We start from the raw sequence: 26,099 nt of genomic DNA on the forward strand, positions 1-26,099 counted from the left end.
TAACTACTCATGAACGTTCTTCAGAAGAACGGTCCAAAAAGGTTATTTCACTTTATTCCTCCATCTGGGGTACGTCTGGAGCTTATACGGCATCATGGAGGCAAAATCACCAACCTTCACGTCTAAAAAGGCGGCCATCAGCAATGCGGCAGACATTTTGGTCATCTGTTTTTACTTCCTTGCGGTCATTGGCACTGGCCTTTGGGTACGTAGAAGTCCCTTTCTTCCTGGCATGTGACGCTGGGCTGAAATTGCTCTGCAAGTAGTGGGGCATTTAGTTTGTAAAAAGTGCAGGTGGTGCTCGACTTACAGCCATTCATTTAGGGACCATTCAAAGCTACGGTGTCACTGAAAAAGAGACTGAAGACTGGTTTTCGCACTTTTGACCCTTGCAGCATTACTGCGGTCACACGATCAACATTTAAATGCTTGGCAACGGGCATGTACTTATGACAGTTGCACTATCACCATTTGTAACCTTCCCAGCTGGCTTCTGAGAAGCAAAGTCAGTTTTGCTTAACAACTGCATGATTCACTTAACAACTGCAGCAATTCGCTTAACAAGTGTGGCAAAACAAAGTTGTAAATTGGGACAAACTTAACAACTGTTAAGCCATGCAAATTTCGGTCTCAGTTGTGGTCGTAAGTCAAGGACTACTTTACTTGTACTGCTGGGGTTCCTTGCTAGGCAAAATTTCAGATGAGGTTCAAAGGGTCTCTTAATTTCCCTAAAAATGAATTGTTTTAGACTCACAATACTGGAAACAGTAAGATTTTCTTCCAGGGTGTGGATTCCCTCCAGATTGAAAACCGGATCCAAATTTGCTGATAGATAGGAAGGGAAATCTAAATCAAGATCAACTGCTTTCAGGGAAGTATGAAAAAGATTTTGAGATTCTCTATTTTATCTCAGTATCTTTAATTTTTTTGCAAGGGTTTATAGGCCAAGGAAGTCTGTATACCCTGGTATCCTTTATTTCTTAGAAGGGGTGAAGCTGAGGAATTGTCAGAATCCATTTATATCATATTCATAAATGTATGTTTAAAACGTTATTCCATGGATCCTGCCATCTCCCGAGGAGGAGGGAATGAATGTGTATTGAGCCTGTATTAGGCATTTCAAAGGAAAAGAGAAGCCTTTTGAACTGGGGGAACAAAAGGGGGGGTTAGGGTAGGAGCATCTGGCTTGTGTCACGGAAGAGAGCAATAAACATAAAAGGTCCTAAGTTCCTTTTTCCCACGAGAGGGATGATACGAGGTGAACGATGGGGGACTGACCAAATGGGGTTAAGGGGGGGGGGGTGAACCGGGAACTCTTTATAAGGGTTTAGTTTGTAGAACAATATTAAGTCCTGTCTTGTATTCCTACAACCAAGCATGTCATAGTAAAGATCCTTTTGGACTAAGATTTGGCTCCAAGAGTTTTGTCTTCCAAAGACGTGGTTTGGGGTGGGTCCTGACATTAATCATCGAATAAAATAGCACTCCTGCTGCTTATTTAGACAGGAGAAGGGGGGGGAAGCTTCAATATGGCTTCCTCTTCTCACCAGAATCAGGTGAAGTCTGACAGCACCCTTCCCTACTGATAAATCTTATTAAAAAGCATACGTATTTCTTTTGTGAGCTGTAACTCAGAAAATGCAGGTGCATCTTGATTCATACCAACTTTTTAAATGCTCCTTTGATTCTAAGGTACTAATTATCTTGACCCGTACCAATTGGGTTTCAGGCCCGGGTACAGCACGGAGACGGCATTGGTCGCGCTGATGAATGATCTCTGGCGGGCTCGGGACAGGGGTTGTTCCTCTGTCCTAGTCCTATTAGATCTCTCAGCAGCTTTTGATACCATCGACCATGGTATCCTACTGCGACGTCTCAGGGGGTTGGGAGTGGGGGGCACTGTTCTACGGTGGTTCTCCTCCTACCTCTTGGGCCGTTCGCAGTCGGTGTTGACGGGAGGGCAGAGGTCCGCCCCGAGGTCTCTCGTTTGTGGAGTTCCTCAGGGGTCGGTCCTCTCTCCCCTCCTGTTCAATATCTATATGAAGCCGCTGGGTGAGATCATTCATGGTTTTGGGGTGGGGTATCATCAGTACGCCGATGATACCCAACTTTTTCTTTCCACCCCAAACCAGCTCAGTGATGCCCTCGACATGATGTCCCGTTGCCTGGAGGCGGTTCGGGTTTGGATGGGGAGAAACAGGCTCCGACTCAATCCTGCCAAGACTGAGTGGCTGTGCGTACAGGCATCTCGAGTGAATCATCCTATTCCACCTTTAATGATGGGGGGTGAGGTGTTACCCCCCGTCGATAGGGCTCGCAACTTGGGTGTCCTCCTGGATTCGCGGCTCAGTTTTGAAGATCATATAGGAACTGTGACCAGGGGGGCTTTTGCCCAGGTTCGCCTGGTGCGCCAGTTGCGGCCCTATCTGGACCGGGATGCCTTGCCCACAGTCACTCATGCGCTCGTGACCTCCCAGTTAGACTACTGTAACGCTCTCTACATGGGGCTGCCCTTGAGGACCACTCGGAGGCTTCAACTGGTGCAGAATGCGGCCGCGCGAGTTGTGATGGGGGCTCCCCGATACTCCCATGTAACACCTCTACTCCGCGAGCTGCATTGGCTTCCGGTTGCCCTTCGGGTGAGATTCAAGGTGCTGGTGATGACCTATAAAGCCCTAAATGGCTTGGGTCCGGGATATCTGAGGGAACACCTGCTGCCGGCATCAAGTTCCCTTCGTCCTGTGCGCTCCCACAGGGAAGGCCTTCTCAGGGTGCCGCTGGCAAAGGATTGCCGGAGGGCGACACCCAGGGGGAGGGCCTTCTCTGTGGGCACGCCTGCCCTTTGGAACCAGTTACCCGTAGAGCTCAGGACTGCCCCAGATTTTCGTTCATTCCGCGGGGACCTGAAGACCTGGCTCTTTGAGTTTTCCAGCCAGGACTGAGAACTTTTAATTTTTAACCTATTGCTATTGGGTTTTTATTTAGAGTTAAGGGTTTTAGATTTTAATTAAGGATAATTTAATTTATTTTAATTTGTTATTAACTTTTATATTGTTATATTGTTTTAATCGCCTTGTGAACCGCCCTGGGTCCTACGGAAGAAGGGCGGTATATAAGTTTAATTAATAAATAAATAATAAATAAATAAATAATTATTTCAATCTGTTTCTATTATAATGGTACGAATGTATTTTTTTCCCCTAATACTGCCATTCCCTTTTTATTTTTATTCGTTGGAATAATGTTCCATTTATAAATTGGAAGAAATAAACTTTTTAAACTACCCAGGGAATCATCTTTTATTTGGGCAACTCAATAAAGTGCACCAGAATTTAGAAATCAAATATTGTTTAACAAGGGCATTTTTAATTAGCAAAACAACTGACTGAGTTACCAAAATTACCATCCAGTGCAAATAAAAGTGCATATAATCTGTTCAAGGGGCAAGGTGTCTAACCCAAATCCCTTGGATTTATATAACATTAAGTCAGTTGTGAAAAGACAAAGCACTTAAACACAGACAGTGCTGGGTACAAATGAGACATGGCCACTGCTTGTGCAGTCCTTTTCCACAAAATCCTCTGCCCAAATGCAAGCTGGCAGGCTGACTCAAATGCATGTTTATTAGGCTTTTTTAATCCAGGCTGTTAGTGTCTTGTCTTTTTAAATTTCTGACCTTATTGCTGTAGGGGGTTAATTATTCTCCTCAGTTACACAGTTCAGGAATGTACTGGGAACTGGTAATGAGTAAAATTGAAGAAATGAGTGACTGAACTGTCTGTTCTTTAAAGAATTACATTCTGCTCCCAGGCACTTTCTTCTAGTTTAGTCTAGAAATTACCTCTTTTGATACAGATTAAATGGGATTAAATGATTATGTACCTCATATGTGTCAAGCTGAATCATATTAGCATCTTTTACCTGGCTTTATTTCAGGGCATGGGTTAAAAAAAAGTCAAGGTAGCAGCGCAACAGTGCAATTAAAGCTCGACCTGCACTGCATGTAAAAAAAAAAGAAGAAGCAGCTTTGATCACACTGTCACACCCGCCATCTTGACTTTTTTGACCGTGCCCCTCAACATACCCTTCCTTTACTGTATTTACAGCAGTGTTTTTCTTCAGCCTTGGCCCTTTTAAGATCGCTGGCTGGGGAATTCTGGGAGTTGAAGTCCACAGGTCTTAAAGTTGACCCCCGATTTGGAGTGTTTTGTCAACCTTCCTATTGTAAACAGGGAAGTGGGGCAGAAAGGATCTGCAAGGGGCTTCAACATGGAGGGATGCTGACCTCAGAGGGCAGGTCTGGATTCAGCTAGAGCAGGGCTTTTCAACCAGTGGTACGGGTACCACCTGTGGTACATTGGCACCTGGCAGGTGGTACGCGGCCATCCTAGAAAAGTGGTAGTGGGGGAGGGGAATGAGCTGAACTGGTGGCAGCACCGCCCAAGCCTTAGCGAGAGACAGCTGGAGCTGCAGGGCTGTCAGGGCTCAGCAGAAGCGCCAGGATCAGCACCAGGCTCCAGCTGGACTTTGGCGCTGATCCTGGAGCTTCTGCTGAGCCCAGAAGAAGCGCCGATCAGCTGGAATGTTGCAGCATCTCCAGGGTCTTGTGATTTACATTCAGATGCTTGGCAACTGATTCATATTTATGACGGTCACAGTGTCCCAGGGTGACCAAAAACTGCTGCAACCACCCAGCAGATGGGGGGGGGAATAAAAACCAAACACCCACTCCCCCACCCCCGCTGCCAATCCTCAACAAAGGTCACAACTATGAAAACCTCAGACAGGAGGAAGAGTGCCGCCGGGCGGGCAGGCAGGTGTCTTGCTTGGCTGTGGCTTGGGGGGCACTTTTTTCAGTGCCATTGTAACTTTGAGTAGTCACTAAGCAAACTGTTGTAAGTCGAGGACTACCTGTACTTCATCACTTTTTTCCTTTTTTTTTGGTCATCACGTTTTTGACCCCTTGCTAGGCAACTGGTGGTACTCGGATGTTGCCATATCCTAAAAGTGGTACAATGGGTGAAAAGGTTGAAAGGCTCTGAGCTAGAGGACCATTTGGGGACTTGATTTTGCTTTCTTCACTGTGATACCCCTATTATAGCACTCAAATGACTTCTGTCAGTCCTTAGAGATTAGAGGTTCTAAGGATCACAGAAAGAAAAGCAGGGCTGCACAGGGAAACCGTGATGCAGGAAACCCAGATACTTGTGGTTTATTCCATAAACGATGCTTAAGACAACTGCAGTAGGTTGTGTTATGTGACTGAGATAATAAATCCTCATCTCTTTCTCTTTCTCTTGTGGTTCGCAGTCCATGCGCCGGATCAATCGAGGGACAGTGGGGGGATATTTCTTGGCTGGAAGGAAGATGTTGTGGTGGCCGGTGAGTGACCAAAACAGAGAGGGGGGAGAGAAGACAAGAGACCCCAATCAACTAAGGGATGGAACGGAGGGCACTCTTCTTTAGAATAAGCAGTGATGGCAAACCTTTTAGAGACCGAGTGCCCAAACTGCAACCCAAAACCCATTTATGTATCATCGGGTGCTGGGTGGGTGTGGCCCATTGGGTGGGTGTGGCTGCAGTGGTAACGGCAGACTGGGTGGGACTAAAAAGTTCAATCAATCAATTCCAACTTTGTGAGATCTTTTTGAAATGGATTGATTGATGGAACCTTTTTTTTTGGCACACGGCGGCGGAGGCCTAAAGTGAAAAGGTTTTATAAAACCCAGCTGAAGGCCTAGGACTAGGGTGACGGCACGCGTGCCCACAGAAAGGGCTCTGCGTGCCCCCCTGTGACACGCGTGCCATAGGTTCGTCACCACAGGAATAGGGGATGCAGCAAAGTAAAGTTATAGGAGGGAGAAGGAAAATCAAGTGGCTTATTTGGGACGGAGAGCGATATGAAAGAGCATGGCGATTGGACTAGATGACCTCTATGGTCACCCAATCATAGGATACTATGATAGTGTGAGGTGTTCTCACGAGTGAATCGTTAAAGGAGCTTCCAAGCAAAAAGCATCACGCAGAGATGCAATCATGTTAGCTTTATTCATGATAGATCAAAGAGAAAGAAATATTTGGCATGAAAGCATTCATGCCTGCATGTGAGAGAGAAATAAAATAAAAGAAAACAAGCTAGCATTACATGACTAAAATAGAGGTTAGGAGTAGAGATAGAACTGGAGAATAGAACTGGAACAAGAGTTAGAATTAGAACAAAGAGCAGCCCCTCGTGCAGAGGTATTTATGGGGGGTCTTGGCCCCTCCTTGACCATAAAACTCTCTCGCCAATGGGGCTGTGGGTCCGAGACCCTTGGCTCATCAGTGGAAGCAAAGAAGCCTCTTTGCCTCCATCTGATGATCCTTTTGGGGAACTGCCAATGGCTGGCACTAAACATCTAACACATAGTGCGACAGGGGTAGGAGTGGAAGAAAAGCGACTTAAGTTACTGGATGAATTGGGAGACAAGAGTCAAGACGACAGGACCAGGTAGATTTGGAAAGTCAATATGCTTTTTTTTAAATAAAAAAAAGAAAATATGGTGGCTGTGTTCACAGATTGGAGCCTCTCTCTTTGCCAGCAACATTGGCAGCGGGCATTTTGTAGGACTGGCAGGCACCGGAGCAGCGAATGGCCTGGCCGTGGCAGGATTTGAGTGGAATGTAAGTAGCAGAGAGACAAGATTGGGGGGGGGGGTTTCCCAGTGCGAGGGTGGGCAACTATGGCCCCTTTACAACTTGTGGGTTTCAACTCCCAGCATGCTGGCTCAGGAATTCTGGGAATTGAAGTGTACAGGTCATAAAAGGGACATAGTTGCTCAGCCTTGCCAAAGGGGTAGAGCAAGATCACCATCATTTGCTGAGCAGAAAGCACCAGAGCAGTTTGATTAGTAGTCCCTGATTTCCCCCTCCCCACCAGCAGAGAAAAAAGGAGTATCTGCAGGGTGGGGGGGGATCAACAACGGCAAGATGCCCCCCCCCCCACAATTGTGCAATGATGCACACTAAGAAGAAGCAGGAGTTTGATAATACAATATGAACGACATCTTGTCTTTTTTTGACTCCCTCCCCCACCCACAGCTCTGCTGCTGTTGGAGCAATTTTTATTTTGTCCATCTACACAGATAATCAGATAATCACCAGTTTCATTTCTGCCTGTCACTAGCTGCAGATTAATCATTCAGAAGCTTTGATGAGGATTTTGGGAGGGGAAAGAAAAAAATGGAATCTCGACCTTAATTAATTCTCACTCCATTTTTCTTTTCTTTCTTTTTTAGGCTATATTTTTTGTTCTTCTCCTTGGATGGTTCTTTGTTCCAGTTTACCTCTCTGCTGAGGTACTGATTTCTCCTCTCAGTCGCACATTTATTCGTTTCCTTGCCTGTGGCATTTTTAATCTTCCCAAAAAATTCAGGGCAGCTCCATCATTCTCTCCACCCTCCCTACTTTTTCTTCACATCAGCCTTGCGAGGTAGGTTAAGCTGAGAGAAACGTGTTCTGTACCAGCCTGCTACCGGCCCTGCAGAAAAGGCAGGGACAACCCCTTTTACAAGAAGGCAAGAGGCTGGAATTACGCCTGCCAAATTTATTGCTACAAAAACAAACAGAAGAAGACACGAACCAAGAAACAGGAGCTCTTCAAGCGGTTGCCTTCAGCAAACCAGCCCTCCCATGCATTCCCCCTTAAATACAGTTCAGGGCGTGGCTTCTCTCTGCCTCCTTCCGAGGAGCCCCATTGCCTTCCTCTGTTTACTCCTGATTGACTGCCTCCTGCGTCGGGCGTCCTTGAACAGGGCCAGCTGTGGGTCATCTTCATCCACGCTGTCAGGCTCACACAGCTGGGTCTGCGTCGTGACCAGATGAGAGGGGCCTGGCTGGGGGCTCTCATCAAGCTGTCCAATCCCCTCCGCAAGCTCTTCAACACCCCCCTCCTCCTCCTCTGAGTCGTCCGACCCAACTGCCGAACCCACAGGCTGACCCTGAATCACAACAAAACGGTGCAGCCAAATTTCCAGAGTCAGCTTGCCGAAGGCCAGTCTCCTCCTGATTCTTAATTGAAGCAAACAGGATCCATTCCTATTCTTTTTTCTGCAACACAAAAAATAAAGGGCTGGGGAAAATTTGCACTGCTCCCTGACCCATTAGCTGAGGAAGGGGCCTGGCCTTTAGTACCTTTCAAAGGAGAGGCAGGCCTGGTGACAGAGAAGGCAGGTCTCTTGTCACCCTGACTGTGCCAATCCGAGCATGCCAACCTTGTCAAATCGTCTTGAAATACAGAAGGTCCCTGAGGATGGGCTCCAGCACAAGTCCGAAAGCTTGGAAGACAAAATCTCTGGGCCCAGTGACCGACCCAGATTGGATCCTGCAAAAATTCTTATGCTTTGAAAGCCTTGCCGAACACTTGAGTTGTGGATTAAACACTCCGACCTTTGGGGGAATCTTCTGTTATTATGGAAAGAAAAGAACCAGCTGGGTGTAATGATCAAGGCTGGCCTAGAAAGCAGGAGATAGTGAATACTAGTTCCACCATAGCCATGAAAGTTGGCTGGGTGACTTTGGGCCAATCATCAGGAGATGGTGAGTTCTAGTCTTGCCTTAGGCATGAAAGCTGGCTAGGTGACTTTGGGCCTATCGCCAGGAGATGAGTTCTAGTCCCACCTTAGGCATGAAAGCCATCTGGGTGACTTTGGGCCAATCATTCTCTCTCAGCCCAATCTACCTTACAGGGTTGTTGTTGTGAGAAAAATGGGAGGAAGAAGTAGTATTAGGTATGTTTGCTGCCTTGAGTTACTTTATGGTAACTTTATATTACCTATAAAGTAATAATGGTGGAATAAAAGTCTAATCAACAAATAATAAGTAACCGTAACATGCCCTCTGCTTTCCCCCCCCTTTGCAGGTCATCACAATGCCCCAGTACCTGAAGAAACGTTTTGGAGGCCAACGAATCCGTCTCTACCTCTCCATCCTCTCTATTTTCATGTACATCTTCACCAAAATATCAGTAGGTCCTTTCTCCAAACATCCGGGATACAGTGATGGGGAGAGGGAACATTTGGAAATAAAAATCTGCTGCTTTCGCCTATTTAGGAAGGCTGGTATAAATGCTCTTGTGGCTTTTAAACTCTAGCTCGGGGGTCCTCAAACGTGGCCATTTTATGCCTTGTGGACTTCAACTCCCAGAATTCCTCAGCCAGTGTGCCTGGCTGAGGAATTCTGGGAGTTGAAGTCCACAAGGCATAAAAGGGCCACGTTTGTAGATCCTTGTTCCAGCTAATCTGCGCCTCTTCCTGGTAACCTTTCTGCTTCTCTCACCTGCAGGTGGACATGTTTTCTGGGGCTGTGTTCATCCAGCAGGCCTTGGGCTGGAATATTTATCTAGCTGTCATAGCGCTTCTGATCATAACCACCATTTATACCATGACAGGTGACTGGGCTCTTGGGCTAGGAATGAATTGGGTACATTGATAATAATGTAGGCAGGGCCATGTACTGGCCACTTCCAAGCGATGGTGCATTTCTTCATTCCTCACAAAGGGTGATACCTCCCCAGCATGCGCCGAGGTGGCAGTGCCGACATGGCATGGGCCGGTCCCTCGCTGTTTCCAGATGGCCTTGTGGAGCTAAGACTGAATGTATTTCAGCATAGATGACCACCACGAAATTGTACATTGGCTCCTGGCCAGCCTGGGCCGGGGCCAAGACAGCGGGGGCCGTTCCCTTACTGTTTCCAGGATGGCTTCGCGGGCCACATGAAACCACTTCGCGGGCCGCATCCGGCCCCCGGGCCTTGTGTTTGAGTGGTGGCTAGAAGTTTGCATCTTAGATTTAGAATTCTGGGAGTTGAAGTCCACAAGTCATAAAAGGGCCAAGTTTGAAGAGCCCTGCTTTAAAGGGTGCTCACTTGCCTAAACCAGGTGCAGATAATGCAGAGCCAGTTGTATAAGGAACCAATGCATCATCATCATCATCCTACCTGCATATGTGTCTCCATCTTACTTTCAGGAGGATTGGCAGCCTTGATGTACACTGACACAGTCCAGACTTTTGTCATGATTGGAGGCGCTTTCGTCCTGATGGGGTTTGGTGAGTAGGATGTTGAGGATACAAAGACTGGGTTTCTTCTGTCATCTCAAACTGCAGAAGGCGGATTCCGGTAGCCCACAAATACAAGAAAGCCCAATGGAAGTAGCTGTAGGTAGTCCTTACTTACAACCAGTTGCATAGCCACTGCTCAAGGAAGGGCGGGGGGCGGGTTCAACCTATTCTCCAAAGCACCTGAAGGCAGGACAAGAAGCAACAGATGGAAACTAATCAAGGAGAGGAGCAACCTAGAATTAAGGAGAAATTTCCTGATAGTGAGAACAATTAATCAGTGAATGGCCTCCTTCAGAAGTTGTTTGTACTCCAACACTAGAGGTTTCTAAGCAGGGACTGGACAACCATTTGTCCAAAATAGTCTAGGGTCCCTTGCTCAAGCAGGGGTAGGCAACCTTGGCTCTTTTATGACTCGTGGACTTCAACTCCCAGAATTCCTGAGCCAGCCATGCTGAGGAGAAATGGAGAGATTTCCAACCTGAGCCATGCTGGTTCAGGAATTCTGGGAGTTGAAGTCCACGAGTCATAAAAGAGCCAAGGTTGCCTACCCCTGGACTAGCAGATTCCAATGTCCCTTCCAACTCTATTATTATTATTATTATTATTATTATTATTATTATTATTATTATTCAAAGTTAAAAGGGACTCTGAAAAACCAACCCAGCTTCAGAGTTCCAACATCCAGGCGCCCTCCCCTTGCAATCACATGACTGCATTGAGGGCTGTATGCAGCACTCCACGGTCATGTGACTGCGATTTACAACATTTTTACCAGGAACCAGGATTTACTTCTGGCTCCTGGCAAAACCACCCCACAGCAAGTAATGGGTTTGCTTAATGACTGCAACGTTCACTTAACAGTCACACTCTACAACCGCTGTGTTCAAACCCGGTTGAGTCTCTGTTTTACAACCGCCATGACTTGCGAACATAATTGCAGGTTCAGTTATAGCCATACCTCGAGAACTACTTGCATAGGCCAAACTGAAGTCCTGATCCATCCCAATTTATAATGTCTACTCTATAATAGTATTGGTGCAGTGACCAGCCTTGGTGGAGCAGCGGGCTAATGCCTCCTTAAGTAACACCAGCTGCTTTTATGACTCAGCCTTCCATCCTTCTGAGGTAGGTAAAATGAGGACCCAGATTGTTGGGGGCAATTAAGCTGACTTTGTAATAATGCCGCTTGGGGTGTGTGTGTGAAAGCCCTAATAAGCAGGCATATACATAGAATGAAGGCTACTGCTAAGTTTGTAAAGCCGCCCTGAGTCTTCGGAGAAGGGCGGGATATAAATGGAATTAAAATAAAATAAATAAAATAAATATAAAGCCCAGCAGTCAATAGGAGAAGCAAATTGCTCTGCTAAAAATCCGATTCTAACTTTTTGAGCGAATGTTAGAATAATTAGCCCTTTGAGATACAGTATATTGCATTGATTGGGCAAAAGATTAGAATGGAAGCAGCTCAGCCTCAAATCCCAGAAAGAAAAAATGAAGAGCAAAAGCCTCCATCTTTAAAGTCTTCTGAAGGAATTCAACTCACAACAGAACAAAAAATAGAGAAATAATAGCTGGATCCCAAAGACCCAAGGAAAAAGTGGAACCAGAGTTACCTTTTGCAGTAGCCATTTAATCCAGAATCACATAATTTTACTCACTAATTCACTGTAGAGGGAGTTCACATTACATTATAGCAGCCATTTGTGATGCTCTGGCATTTTTATTAAATGTGACGCTCTGAAATTTTTGTCATTACAGGGCAGCGATGGTGGGAATCCTCATAAAGCAAATCCCAATTTTTTAAGGACAAAAAAATAATGCCATTTCCACATTCTATCTTTTGTGTATTTTTTTTAAAAAAAGAGGCATGATTTGAACCAGAGATAAATCAGATCAGTAAACTTTTCACAACTGACCCTTATTTACCTTGTGATGAACATAGTTATATAAGCCTTTTGATTTTGCACCTGTAATGACATTCTGGCCACTGCCATTTTTTTGCAATTACATATTCATTAGTTAAATTATTCAGGTTCAACTGATCCTATAAATCTAAAACAGGGGCCTTCAAACTTGGCCCTTTTATGACTTGTGGACTTCAATTCCCAGAATTCCTCAGCCAGGCATGCTGGCTGAGGAATTCTGGGAGTTGAAGTCCACAAGTCATAAAAGGGCCAAGTTTGAAGGCCCCTGATCTAAAACAAAGGTTAACTTTCCAAAAATTGTAACCAAAAAAAACTCCTGCTACCCTGGTTTGCAATTTCATTGCACAGGGAAAAAATCAGAGGGAGGGAAGAGATCTCCAAACTGGGAAACAGGAAGTATAATGTAGGATGCAAACATCTTGAATAAAAATGCAACTTCAGTTCCAGCGTGACTGTGACTCTTCCCATACAGCCTTCAGTGAAGTCGGAGGTTATCAAGGATTATTTGACAAATATATGGAGGCTATATATAGGCTATATATATACTTACAGTGAGAGACACACTTAGAAATATTCGTACCTTGAATTCTATATAACCCCCCAACTTTATATATAGATAGTCCTCAACTTACAACTGAAATGTTGGCCTGCTGGTCGTGCTGGTCATTAAATGGGTCCACACAAGAATGTCCCTGACTTTACAACCTTTATTGCAGCAGTCATTAAGTGAATCACTCCCTTTTTCACGTCCCTATTCAGGGTATCACTGCGGTCATTAAGAAAACAAGGTGGGCCTTAAGCAAATCTATCATCCGCAGTGGGCGTTTTTCGCCAGAAACCAGAAATAAATGCCTGTTTCCTACAAAGAAGATGTTGTCAATTACAGTCATGTGACTGTGAGACACTGCTACACACAGACAAGCACCTAAAAAGGGATCCCGTGTTCATGGGGTTTGGAGTGGGGAGCGGCTGTCAGAACTACACATTCAGATTGTAAGTAGTCCTGGGAAGGTTTGTCATAGCTTCGAATAGTCACTAAGCGACCGGGCATAAGTTGAGGACTACTTATATACTCAACCTATGTTTTGCAAGGCCAAGCATGTTGAGAGGGATAGCTTTCCTTGACTGTTAGGGTGCTCTTCCATGAAGAAAAAACACAGCTGCTTTAAAAATCATTGAATAATAGGAATGTACTTCTATGCTTCCCTTTTCTTGGTTGATCCTGAAAACTTAAGTGACAGGTGTCTGAAAGTCAAGTCAAGGCAATTGGACTGATTTTCTTGTTGGTTTGAGACTTTTCACTGCTCATCGAAGCAGCTTCATCAGTCAGAGCAAGTTAGTTAGGCAGAGAGCAGTGGGGGGATTCAGCCAGTTCACACCAGTTCAGCAAAACCGGTAGCTAATTTTTGGTTGCCCAGCCCCAGAATGGATTTCCGGAAGAGGCATCCAGACGGAGAACCGGTTGTTTACCTATTTGAATCCCACCTCGGGCAGAGAGTCGTTGGAATGTACCAACTCCACCTGCACCAACCTCAGGGGTTTGTTCCCCCAAAGTGTGTGGCAATATGTTGATGACAATAAGTCCAGTTGCCAAGACTCAACTTTCAGGCAACTTTACCTGGATGACTGAGAATCTTCACGACTTAAGTGATAGGTGTTAACTCTAGAAAGAGTACAGAGAAGAGCAACAAAGATGATTGGGGGACTGGAGGCTTATAGGGAATGGTTGCTGGAATTGGGTATGTGTAGTTTAATGAAGAGAAGGGTGAGGGGTGACATGATAGCAGTGTTCCAATATCTCAGGGGCTGCCCCAAAGGAGAGGGAGTCAAGCTATTCTCCAAAGCACCTGAAAGCAGGACAAGAAGCAACGGATGGAAACTAGTCAAGGAGAGAAGCAACCTAGAACTAAGGAGAAACCTCCTGACAGAACAATTAACCAGTGGAACAACCTGCCTCCAGAAGTGGTGAATGCTCCAACACTGGAAGTTTTTAAGAAGAGACTGGACAGCCATTTGTCTGAAATGGTATAGGGTTTCCTGCCTTAGCAGGGGGTTGGACTAGATGACCTCCAAGGTCCCTTCCAACATTATTATTATTATTATTATTATTATTATTATTATTATTATTATTATTATTATTATTATTATTATTATTATTATTATTACCTTTAAGAGGATGATCAGATCACAGAATGAAGGTACCAAACAAAGGAAGCCTCCCTATGTACCTAAACTACAACTTCCAGCACGACTGATGGAAAATAACGTTGGGAGTTGTAATTTAGCAACTTTCTACCTCTGATATGATTCTGAGGCTACGTACCCTCCAATGAGGGCTTTAAACTAGTGTAAAGAACTACAAGTTTTCTTCTCTTTCTTCCAAGTTCCATCCAGAAGTTAGACAAACATACTGCAGCCCATATGTTTTCAGTTCAGAAGAGCCGATGGGAAATAAAAATATTTCCTTCCGTACCATTTATCAGAATCGAATCCTGCCCGTGGAAAAATTCTTCCGCAGATGCCTGGTGGAAAAGGGAAGCTCCTATTTAATGTAGTGAGATTCAAAGAGAATTCTCTGTAGTGGCATCCAGGGGTGTCCATCTAAGTCTCAACCATTCTTAAAGAATTGTCCATGTGCCATCTAGTGCAATCCCATGCTAAGGCCAAATTTGTAATCAAAATATCCCATTGAAGAACGTACTTTGTGACCATCTAGTTGTTCAACCTCATAAATCGTACCTGAAGAGTACGAGGATACCCCCCCCCCCGCAGAGCAGAAATGAAGATGACATCGATGTTTTACAGCAAACCTTCCCATTTGCATCCCATGTAGGTCATAGTACAGAGGTGCCTGGCTGGGAAGAACTTGACCCATGTCAAAGCTGGCTGCATCCTTTGTGGGTACCTCAAACTACTACCCATGTTCCTCATGGTTATGCCTGGCATGATTAGCCGGATCCTGTATCCAGGTAAACCTCTGAGACGGTGTGGTTGGAATGCAGATATCAGAAGGAAAATGTGAAATGGCTGATCTAAGTGAACCAAAGAACAATCTCAGACGTTATTGGAGGGAACTAAATTAAAGGGGTGGATTTAAAGATCTTTGGCCCCCAACTCAACCAAGAGAATCCTTCTCCAACTTTGGCAGAGTCCAGGTAGCTGTGAATGCAACCTCTTGTAACCAAGTTGATCTAGATGCTGCAAAACAAAATCATCTGTAACATGTATTAATTTAATTTCAAGTAAGGAAACTTATCTAGTTACATTAGAGGCAGTACGGATTTTTGTGATGTTCTCAGTCCTGGTTTGCTTATTGCTTACGAGCACTACTTTTTTCCCTCCCAGCCTGCTTGTAGAAGAGACTTGAAAGACATTCCAATTAAAGTTCAACAGGTGCTTTATTCTCAGCGGCTTTAATCCAAAAATAATCTTCTTAAACTTTTGCAAAGAAAAAAAGAAAAAAAATCTGATCTAGAGACACTCTCTCTTCATTTAAGTAAAAACGGGTCTAATAAAATCTAGGAGCCTCCGCAGTATAAATATTCACAACTGAACGGCCATTCCCTCAGATGGAGACAGTTATAGTTTATTTCTTTACCATACCAAAGTATGTAGCGCGAGAATAATGATTACTGTATTAACAGTATTGTGCGGAGAACTATTATGAAGAAAGTAGAGTTTCCTGCTTGGGCGGGGCGGGGCGGGGAGGTTAGACTAGATGGCCCACAAGGTCCCTTCCAACTCTGTTATTCTAATTCTCATTCTAAAAAAAGTTATGGTACCACCAGCCAGAGTGATTTGCTGTATGTGCAGGATTCTTAAAAGAGGCTATGAAAGAACTCAGCTCAAGCGTAAGAACCAAACATTAGTTTAACGCTACCCAATTTTGCAATTTAGCAGTATTCTCTGTTGATCTGCATATACCATGGGTCGGCAACCCGCGGCTCCGGAGCCACATGCAGCTCTTTGAGCCATCTCCTGCGGCTCCCAGTCGCCCGGTGCGCGTGCACCTCTTCGAACGGGCAGTGGTGCGCGCGCACCTCTCCAAATGGAGAGTGGCACTGCCCGTTCCGAGAGGTGCGCACGGACCTTTCCAAAGGGCGGAGGTGCGCGCGCACCTCTCCCAAACCGCCGCCGTCCCGTTTGCACAGCTGCCACGTTCGTCCAAACGGGACGGCGGCGGCTTGGGAGAGGTGCGCGCACACCTCTCCCAAGCCTCCGCCGTCCCTTTCGGAGACCTGCCGCGTTCGTCAAACATGGATGAACGCGGCAGCTGTGCAAACGGGACGGCGGCGGCTTGGGAGGTGTGCGCGCACCTCTCCCAAGCTGCCGCCGATCCTTTCGGAGACCTGCCGCTTTCGTCAAACATGGACGAAAGCGGCAGCTGTGCAAACGCGCGCACCTCTCCCAAACCGCTGCCGTCCCGTTTGCACAGCTGCCGCGTTCGTCCATGTTTGACGAACGCGGCAGGTCTCCGAACGGGACGGCGCTCACCTCTCCAAAGGGGAGACCCATCGCCGCGCAGGTGCCTCCCATTTTGCGCATGCACAAAATGTTTTTTGCGCATGCGCGTGAGTGGACGCACACGTGCGCACTTTTTGCGGCTCCCACTTTTTTGTTTGTGTGATGGAACCGGTTCTGAGTGGCTCTTTTCCTTTTTCCGGTTGCCGACCCCTGGCATATACAGTCAATCCACATTATGGAGGCTTTCTTCAGAAATAACTAGGATTAGTCAGCTAGCTCTCTAGGGCTCAGTCAACACCCTCAAATTTCCCTCTGCTCTGGATGAATCAGATTCTACCTCTGTGACCCCCCCCTCCCCAAAGTATAAATCAGGAGGGCTTTGGGAGGTCCTGGGAATCGATGAGACAGTCAGCACGGTCAGGACCTCCCTGTGAATTTGCTCTTTGTTTTATTAGCAAGGCACGTGATTTGTTTAATTTCCAAGCATGTAAAGAGATTCTGGCAATACAGCACTTAACACAGCAAGTAAACAGGCTGGATTCCTTTTCCTGTTGCCCTCTAGCCTTGTGATAAGTGGTAGTCAGGGCTTTTTTTCTCATAGAACGCTCAGAACGGAGTTCCGGTACCTTTTTTGGATGGAACCTTGTAGGGTAGGCAAGGCGGGTTATATGAAGTGACAATCACTGAAGTCTGGGCAGCTAACCAGCCCATGGACACTAGACCAGGGGTAGGCAACCTCGGCTCTTTTATGACTCGTGGATTTCAACTCCCAGAATTCCTGAGTCGGCATATTCTGGGAGTTGAAGTCCATGAGTCATAAAAGAGCTGAGGTTGCCTACCCCTGGTCTAGACTCTAGTGATTAAGACAGCAGGCTAGAAATCAGGAGACGGTGAGTTCTAGTCAGTGGTGGGATTCAAATATGTGAGCAACCGGTTCTCTCTGTGGATGCCACTTCCGGAAGTCCATTCTGGGCCTGGGCAACAAAAAATTAGCTACCGGCTCTGCCGAAGTTGTGCGAACCGGCGGACTCCCACCCCTGGTTCTAGTCTTGCCTTAGCCATGAAAGCCAGCCAAAGCCCCCAATTCAGCCCAACCCACCTCGCAGGGTTTTTGTTGCTGTGGGGAAAATCAAAGGAGGAAGGTGTGTGTTGGATATGTTCGCTGCCTTGAGTTTTTTTGTATAAAAAGAATAAACAAATCAGAATGCAGCTGCGCGAGTTCTTTTGGGGGTCTCCCGATACTCCCATATTACACCTCTGGTCCGTGAGCTGCATTGGCTTCCACTTGCCTTCCGGGTGAAATTCAAGGTGCTGGTGATGACATACAAAGCCCTACATGGCATAGGTCCGGATTACCTACGGGAGCACCTACTGCCGGCGTCAACCTCCCTCCGTCCTGTACGTTCCCACAGAGAGGGCCTCCTCAGGGTACCACCGGTCAGAGAATGTCGGCTGGTGACCCCCAGGGGGAGAGCATTCTCGGTGGGTGCACCAATCCTTTGGAACCGCTTACCGGCTGAACTCCGGATGGCCCCCGACCTTCGCTCCTTCCGGCGTGATCTAAAAACTTATCTATTCGAACAAGCCGGCCTGGCCTGATGGGTTTGGGTTTTAACATTATTTTAACTAACCTACTACATTGGGCACAATCATTTAACTTTAAATCTTGTATCCTGTATTCTTATTTTTATTGCCCTGTACACCGCCCTGAGTCCTTCGGGAGAAGGGCGGTATATAAATCAAATAAATAAATAAATAAATAAATAAATAAAATCTTTAAAATCTCCAGTGATGGAGCGCCCATGATTTCTGGAGGAAAAGCTTTTCCACTGGTTAATTGTCCTCACTGTTTGGAACTTTCTCCTTAATTCCAGGTTGCTTCTCTCTTTGATCAGTTTCCAACCACTGTTTCTCGTCCTTCCTTCTGGTGCTCTGGAGAACAACGTGACCCCCTCTTCTTTGTGGCAGCCCCTCAGACACTGGAATACTGCTATCATATCTCCCCTATTTCTTCTTTACTTTTACACTAGCCAAAGCCAAGTCCCGCAGCCGTTCTTTGTATGTTTTAGTCTCCAGGCCTTTGATCATCTTAGTTGCTCTTCTCTGAATTTTTCCCAAACTCTCTTTTTTGTGATAGCGTGACCAAAATTTGGCTGCAGCATTCCAGGTGTGGTCTTACTAGGGTTTTATAAAGCGGTACGAATACTTCACGTGATCTTGATTCTGTGCCTCTGTTTATACCACCCAGGATTGTATTAGCCTTTTTGGTTGCTGCTGCACACGGCTGGCTCATAGTCAAGTGATCGTCCACTAGGACTCCAAGGTCCCTCTCACAGATACTGTTTTTAAACCTGGTCTTGCCCAGGCTTGTACCTTTGATTTTTCCTGCCTAAATGTAAAACTTTGCTTTTCTCCATACTGAAACTCATTTTGTTGGATGGGGCCCATCAAGTTGGTCAAGATTTTTTGGGGGATTCTGAGTTTGTCTTCTGCGGTGTTGGCTACTCCTGTCAGTTTGGTGTCATCTGCAAATTTGATGAGTTCCTCTTCAATTCGCTCATCTAAGTCATTGATGAAGATATTGAAGAGTCCTGGGCCTAAGACGGAACCTTGTGGTGCCCCACTGCTTACTTCTCTCCATGTAGTGCCATTGAGGACTACTCATTGAGTACAGTTTGCCAGCCAGCTACAGATCCATCTGGTGGTGACGTTGTCTATTCCACCTTTTTCTACCTTACCAAGGAATAGGTTTTGGTCTACTTTATCAGATGCCTTACTGAAATCTTGATTGATGATAAATAAAGATGAGAAAGGTTATCATACATCCCTTGATTGATGATTGGTAAAAGATATTAATCTTGATAGACAGACAGACTGATTCTTCTTAAAACAGAAATTTCTTTAATGTACAATATTTATATCAAAAGAGTCCAAATGCTATTGTTTTTCTACTATGAAAATAGTATTACTTCTCTAAGGAGCCAAGGAGTAGATTGCTTCCTGTCTGTGCAGGGGGTTGGACTAGATGACCTCCAATAATAATAATAATAATAATAATAATAATAATAATAATAATAATAATAATAATAATAATAATAATAATAATAATAATAATAATAATAATAATAATAGTTGTTGTTGTTGTTGTTATTAATCTCCTACAGAAAAGATCCCAAAACCTTCCTCCCTTCTCCTCCCCAGTTAATTTAAGAACCTAGCACCTCACAAATTTAGAAGTGAGTTATTTAGATGGTGAAAACAAACACTTCTTGGCACCCAGCAGAAACAGTATATGGCGTACACATCCTTTGTCATACACATGTATGTGCACATGTATATGTTAATGCAGTGTTGTTACCTGCAAGAGAATCATTCTTCTTCTTCTTCTTCTTCTTCTTCTTCTTCTTCTTCTTCTTCTTCTTCTTCTTCTTCTTCTTCTTCTTCTTCTTCTTCTTCTTCTTCTTCTTCTTCTTCTTCTTCTTCTTCTTCTTCTTCTCAGATGAAGTAGCCTGCGTCGTTCCAGATGAATGCAAGCAAATATGTGGTACAGAAGTTGGGTGTTCTAACATTGCCTATCCAAAACTGGTTGTGTCTCTCATGCCAAATGGTAAGAAGATTATTTCCTTCCTGACCCCCAATGCACTCACTTTAGCCAAAGTTGGTGGGGGTGGCAAGGGCTTGTAACAACTCCATGGTTCAAGGGTTACCTGCAGAATCAACGGCTTGGCCATCTAGTTGGGACCATCAACAATAATGGAGAGGTTTGACCAGTCCTACTACAGATAGCAGGGATTGGATTTGGGACTCTACCATTAAATTAGGGGTCCCAGCTCTATTGTGAATTTAGCCAGCTGTATGACCCAAGTGATGCTGAACGCTGGAATTCATCCCTTCTTCCTCCCCATTATGTTTTATTATGACAGGCCTTCGGGGCTTGATGCTAGCAGTGATGCTGGCAGCCCTCATGAGCTCCCTGGCATCCATCTTCAACAGCAGCGGCACCCTCTTCACCATGGACATCTACAAACGCTTGAGGCCACAAGCCAATAAGAGGGAGCTGTTGATTGTGGGCCGGTGAGAAAGAGATCTGGGACACCCCAAATCCATGTACACTCTTCCCTTGCTATGAAAAACCAAACTCTGGCATCTTGTTAGTCTTCCTCCATTTGGTGCCCTACAGATGTGTTGTGACTCTACTGTCATTCTAGCCAGATGGGGGAAGATTGGTGATACCAACACAAGGGATGGCAACATTTTCAAAGAGTGAGGGGAGTTGTACACTGATGTGGGCACCAAAACACTATTCATCGTTGATTCATTCATTCATTCATTCATTCAATTAATATTTTCATCCATTCATTCATTTTCATTCAATCATTCATTGCAAGAAGTTAATATTCTCACTTGGAATCTACAAGACGTAATGCACACTCCTTGAAATCTTGCAAGGTCTGGCAAATTCGTGAGATCTTAGCCATTATTTCCTTCAGTTTTGGAAGCTGGTCAGCATCATCAAGGATTGTGAATGATGCACACTGGCACCATACCACTGCAAAACAATACAAGGTTCCCAAAATTTGTCCACTTCTTTGCTATTTTTGCCATCCTGCAGGCCATGTCAACTGCATTAGAAACGTGAATCTTAGAACTCACTTGAACCACGAGATAAGTAAATGTTACGTGGCAGTGAGTACACCCGTGAAAATCCTCTCCCACCCTCAATTAAACCCCACTTTGTAAGCTGGTCCCTGTATCCCAGCCAAGGGATAGATTTCCTCTTTGCTGTTTCTCTCTACAGGGTGTGGATCTTGCTGCTTGTGGGCATCAGCATTGCGTGGATCCCTGTGGTACAGGTTGCCCAAGGTGGACAGCTCTTTGACTACATCCAGTCCATCAGCAGTTATCTGGCCCCACCCATTGCTGTCATTTTTCTCCTTGGAGTCTTTGTCAAAAGGCTTAATGAGCAGGTGAGCAGGTTAAAAGAAAAAGACACAACCACCCACATTGACAAACGTACTCCACATAAGGAGTGGGATCCACGGAGGGGAACCACAAATACTCCAAACAGAGGAAATAAGAGTACCAGAATTTTAAGCCCAGTTGGAATGGTGGCATCTAGACCACCTAAGCCAATTTGGACTTCCTAGAAGATAGTCAAATAAGACACCATTCAGAGGTTTCAGATACTGGGAAGTTGAAAAATATTATATCCCTAAGAAGGCAGAAGAAAACCACTTCTGTCAAGTGCCAAAGTCATCAGGACATGGGCTGAATAGAAAAGAATAGAGCTGGAAGGGACCTTGGAGGTCTTCTAGTCCAGCCCTCTGCTCAAGCGAGAGAACCTATAACATCTCAGATAAGTGACTGTCTAGCCCAGGGGTAGGCAACCTCGGCTCTTTTATGACTCATGGACTTCAACTCCCAGAATATGCCGACTCAGGAATTCTGGGAGTTGAAGTCCATGAGTCATAAAAGAGCCGAGGTTGCCTACCCCTGCTCTAGCCTCTTCTTAAAAACCTCCAGTGATGGAGCGCCCACGATTTCTGGAGGCAAGCTGTTCCACTGGTTAATTGTCCTCACTGTCAGGAAGTTTCTCCTTAATTCCAGGTTGCTTCTCTCTTTGGTCAGTTTCCAACCATTGTTTCTTGTCGTGGCCTCTGTTGCTTTGGAGAATAATTTGACCCCCTCTTCTTTGTGGCAGCCCCTCAAATACTGGAAAACTGCTGTCATGTCTCCCCTATTTCTTCTTTTCTTTAGACTAGCCAAACCCAAGTCCTCTAGCCATTCTTCATATGTTTTAGTCTCCAAGCCTTTGATCATCTTAGTTGCTCTTCTCTGAATTTTTTCCAAGCTCTCAACATCCTTTTTGTGGTACGGTGACCAAAATTGGCTGCAGTATTCCAGGTGTGGTCTCACTAGGGTTTCATAAAGCGGTACTAATGCTTTGTGTGATCTTGATTCTATGCCTCTTGTTTATACAACCCAGGATTGTATTAGCTTTTTTTGGCTGCTGCTGCACACGGCTGGCTCGTGGTCAAGGGATTGTCCACTAGGACTCCACGGCCAACTGTTGAAGTCAACTGTCTCATGATATATACAGCCTTGGGGATGGGAAAACCTTGGCCTGCTAACGTGGAGAACCAGAGATGAAGGAAGTCAGTGTCGCACACACGTCTAAACCTTTTAACAGTCAGGCTTTCCCCAAATTTCGCAACGGTCTCTCAGTTTTAGGGGACAGGGAAGGAGTGCAGGAGTGAAGTGTCCCTGATACAAGGGGAAAGCTCTTTCTTGTTCGTTCCTCATCCTCCCTGTTCCTCTTCAGGGTGCCTTCTGGGGCATGATGGGAGGACTAGCCATAGGCATGGCCCGAATGATCCCAGAATTCGTCCACGGAACAGGGAGCTGTCTCTTTCCAAGCACCTGCCCTCGCCTGATCTGTGGCGTCCACTACCTTTACTTCGCCATGATCCTATTCTTGGCTACAGCTGCCATTGCTGTGGGGGTCTCGCTCTGCACTTCTCCGATTCCTGACAAACATGTAAGTACAGGGGGAGTTGGGGGAAGGGGGAGGAGGAGGAAAATAATGCCAGCGCATTGAAATGCAGGTAGTCCTCGACGTTTTTTATTATTATTTAAAAGTTTTTTTTATTTTTTCCAACTCTCCCCCATACATCTCAAGAAATATACCGTAATATTTTATCAAGTATTAAGGTACATTGTTTTTACATTCTAATCTACCAAATACTCTTTTTTTTTATTGAAAAGTTTTACAAAATTTAATAATAAAAGCCCCCCCCCTCAACCCTCCCCCCTTCCCTCCCCCCCCAGACTTCCCAAAGCAGAATACAGGGTGTTATATATAACAATCTTATGCAAACATATGCTAAATATCTATTAAAACGTTAACAAACCTTCCACTCTTTAACTCCCTTATAACAAAACTAAAATAGTTATAATAACACATCTATAATTGTTAAGAATTATTCATAAGCTATTTGAAATAATACCAAATACTCTTAACAACATAAATACCTACACGTAAATTTTGTTTTGTGTTTTTATATATATATATTCAATTTTATTTTCCCATTTCTTCCACAAACAAGTCAACAAATATATCGCCATACATAAATACATACACGTAAGTTTGGGTGCTGCTCGTCCATTTCCCCTTTCACTGTATCCACCCTCCTTCTCTCTCTTCCCTCTTCTCTACTTTCTTTCTCCCTTTCTCCTTTCTTTCCTACTTCCCTCTTCTTCCTCTCCTCTTTCCTTCACCACTCCCCTCCCGTTTCTCCCCACTTCTCCTCCTCTTTCCCTCTAACCTTCCTACTTCCTTCCCCCCTCCTCTACTCTCTTCCCTCTAGTCCTCGACTTACGACCACGATTGGCACCAAAATTTCCACTGCTAAGCAAGTCGGTTGTTAAGTGACTCAGGTCTGATTTTACAATCTTTTTTTTTTGCCACGGTTGCTAAGCGAATCCCCCCCAGTTGTTCTCATGTGGTTGTTAAGCGAATCTGGCTTCCCCCATTGACTTTGCTTGTTGGAAGTCGGTCGGGAAGGTTGCAAATGGCGATGGCAGGAGACTTCAATTGTCATAAAAATGCAGGCTTGGTTGTCAAGAGCCAGAATTACATGGCTGTGGGTGTTGGACACAAAAATAGACACAAATTGAAATCCACTCTGTTTTGAGTTGCAAATAGAAAAGAAGTTTATTAGACTTCACAACAAAGTCTAAAAAGTAACGGTTTGCAAAAGTGGGCCCTGGTTTTCTGGGACACACGTTCTTTCAGGGCCCTAAGCTGGTCCACAAACCTCTTTACTGGCAACTGAATTATTTACCAGTTGTTCTTCATAGGCACTAACAGGGATGCCAAAGAAAATTAGAGATGGTGATTATCAGGGAACAGACGCGGAATCGCTCACCTCCCTCACTCAGAAATGGATCGCTTGACAATTGAATGCAGTCACTTACAGAGCCAAACTAATCTTTTCCAGTTGGTTGCCCATCTTGAGTTGGGCAACAGTTCCCTGGATCCCCTTCCCCACCCAGGGTCATTCTGTTTCACCATTTGTGCATCTCAAAACTTCCGTTCTGCCAACCCAGCTGCATCGCCTGGTATTCAGCCTGAGGCACAGTAAGGAGATACGGGTCGACCTGGATACGGAAGAGGAGGAAGCAAAACAACGACAGCGGCAAGCAGAGAATGCAGCCACCAAGAACGGAAGACCAGAGTTGGTCCTAGAAATGGATGGTGAGGGGACGTTGTGTGTTTATTTATTTGGCTTATATTTCTCCTTCATTCAGGAGCGCAAAGCAGAGCCCTTTTGGTGTAGTGGTTGAAGTGTGCTGGCCTAGAATCCAGGAGACGGATGCATTCTAGTCCTGCCTTAGGCAGGAAAGCCAGCCGGGTGAGTTTGGCCAATCACCAGGAGACTGAGAGTTCTAGTCCCGCCTTAGACATCAAAGCTGGCTGGGTGCCTTTGGGCCAATCACTCTTTATCAGTTCAACCCACCTCACAGGGTTGTTGTTGTTGTGGGGGGGGAAAAGAGGAAGAAGTATTATTGCCAAATTGAGTTACTTACAAAGTACTTTTATTACTTTTTAAAGTACCTTTATTACTTATATGGTAATAAAGGCAGGATAAAAATTAAATAAATAAAATAGGAGTCCTTTTTCCTTTGAGGTAGGCTAGGTGGGAGAGCATGACTGGTACAAAAATCACCTACTGAGGGTAGACCTGAATCTGGGTCTCCTCAATGCCAGCCCAACCCCCAAAACACTACACCACACTAGTTCTTACATGGTATTATTTGGGAAGCAAGATGCAGCCTTTCTAAAATACACATCCAAACAATTCTAGCGTGTCCCCAAATCATCAAATTTTCTTCGTGTGTATGTGTATGAGAGAGACTTTCCTTTTGAGTTTGCCCTTGTCACAATTTCACAATCATCACAATGTTTTGAGAGAACTCTAAGCTCAGACGCCTGTTCCCTCTCCACCCAGATCCCAAAACAATGACCTCCTGTGGCCAGCTCCGTCAAGGCCTGGCCTGGTTTTGTGGAATGAATTCCGGCAGCCCAAAGGAGCCAGAACTGAACCCAGAAGAGAAGGACAAGGATCTCCAGCCTCTGGCAGGCATCGCAAAGCACACGCTGTGGAAACAGGTGGTCAACACCAATGCTATGATCATGATGGCTCTGGCCATATTCATGTGGGGCTACTATGCCTGAGGATCCTCAACAGCTCAATAGAATACGTTACTCACCAACCCCTCCAGCTACATCCCATCAACCCATCAGCCCCAGAGGAACAACAGGAGCAAAAAGATGGAATCAGAAATAGGAGGGACTTCACAACTGTCTTCTGAGTCACCTGCCATCATCCAAGTCCCAAAGATCTAACTACGGCATCCAAGTCAACATTCATCAAAACTCATCACAACTAACTCTTTGGAAGATCATTTTAAGTTGTATTACATCGTGAAAGAGACAAGCCACTCAAAACTGTTGACAGCTGGAATTGAGGAGAAACTCATCCTTCTTCTTAAGTGTGGAGATGACTAGGAATGTTCAGTTTTCACAGTCTTAGAAACCACGTCAGGCAG

The 26,099-nt window shown here is 45.2% G+C and overlaps 1 protein-coding gene across 1 annotated transcript; it reads left to right on the plus strand.

Annotated features, from left to right (window-relative positions):
* Positions 1-94: 94 nt before the first annotated feature.
* LOC308676284 (sodium/glucose cotransporter 2-like) lies at positions 95-26,090 on the plus strand (the record flags this gene model as incomplete). Its single annotated transcript, XM_081342097.1, has 15 exons — positions 95-205; positions 5,311-5,382; positions 6,559-6,663; positions 7,278-7,337; positions 8,900-9,004; positions 9,322-9,427; positions 10,006-10,086; positions 12,496-12,545; positions 14,857-14,992; positions 19,987-20,094; positions 20,411-20,561; positions 21,286-21,454; positions 22,810-23,025; positions 24,597-24,828; positions 25,460-26,090. 15 exons carry the CDS (start codon positions 95-97, stop codon positions 25,723-25,725), a joined length of 1,968 nt encoding a protein of 655 aa, XP_081198223.1. The 3' UTR covers positions 25,726-26,090.
* Positions 26,091-26,099: the final 9 nt, after the last annotated feature.

Source organism: Vipera berus, assembly GCF_964194415.1.
Source record: "Vipera berus genome assembly, chromosome: W".
In the NCBI taxonomy this organism is placed as follows: domain Eukaryota; kingdom Metazoa; phylum Chordata; class Lepidosauria; order Squamata; family Viperidae; genus Vipera; species Vipera berus.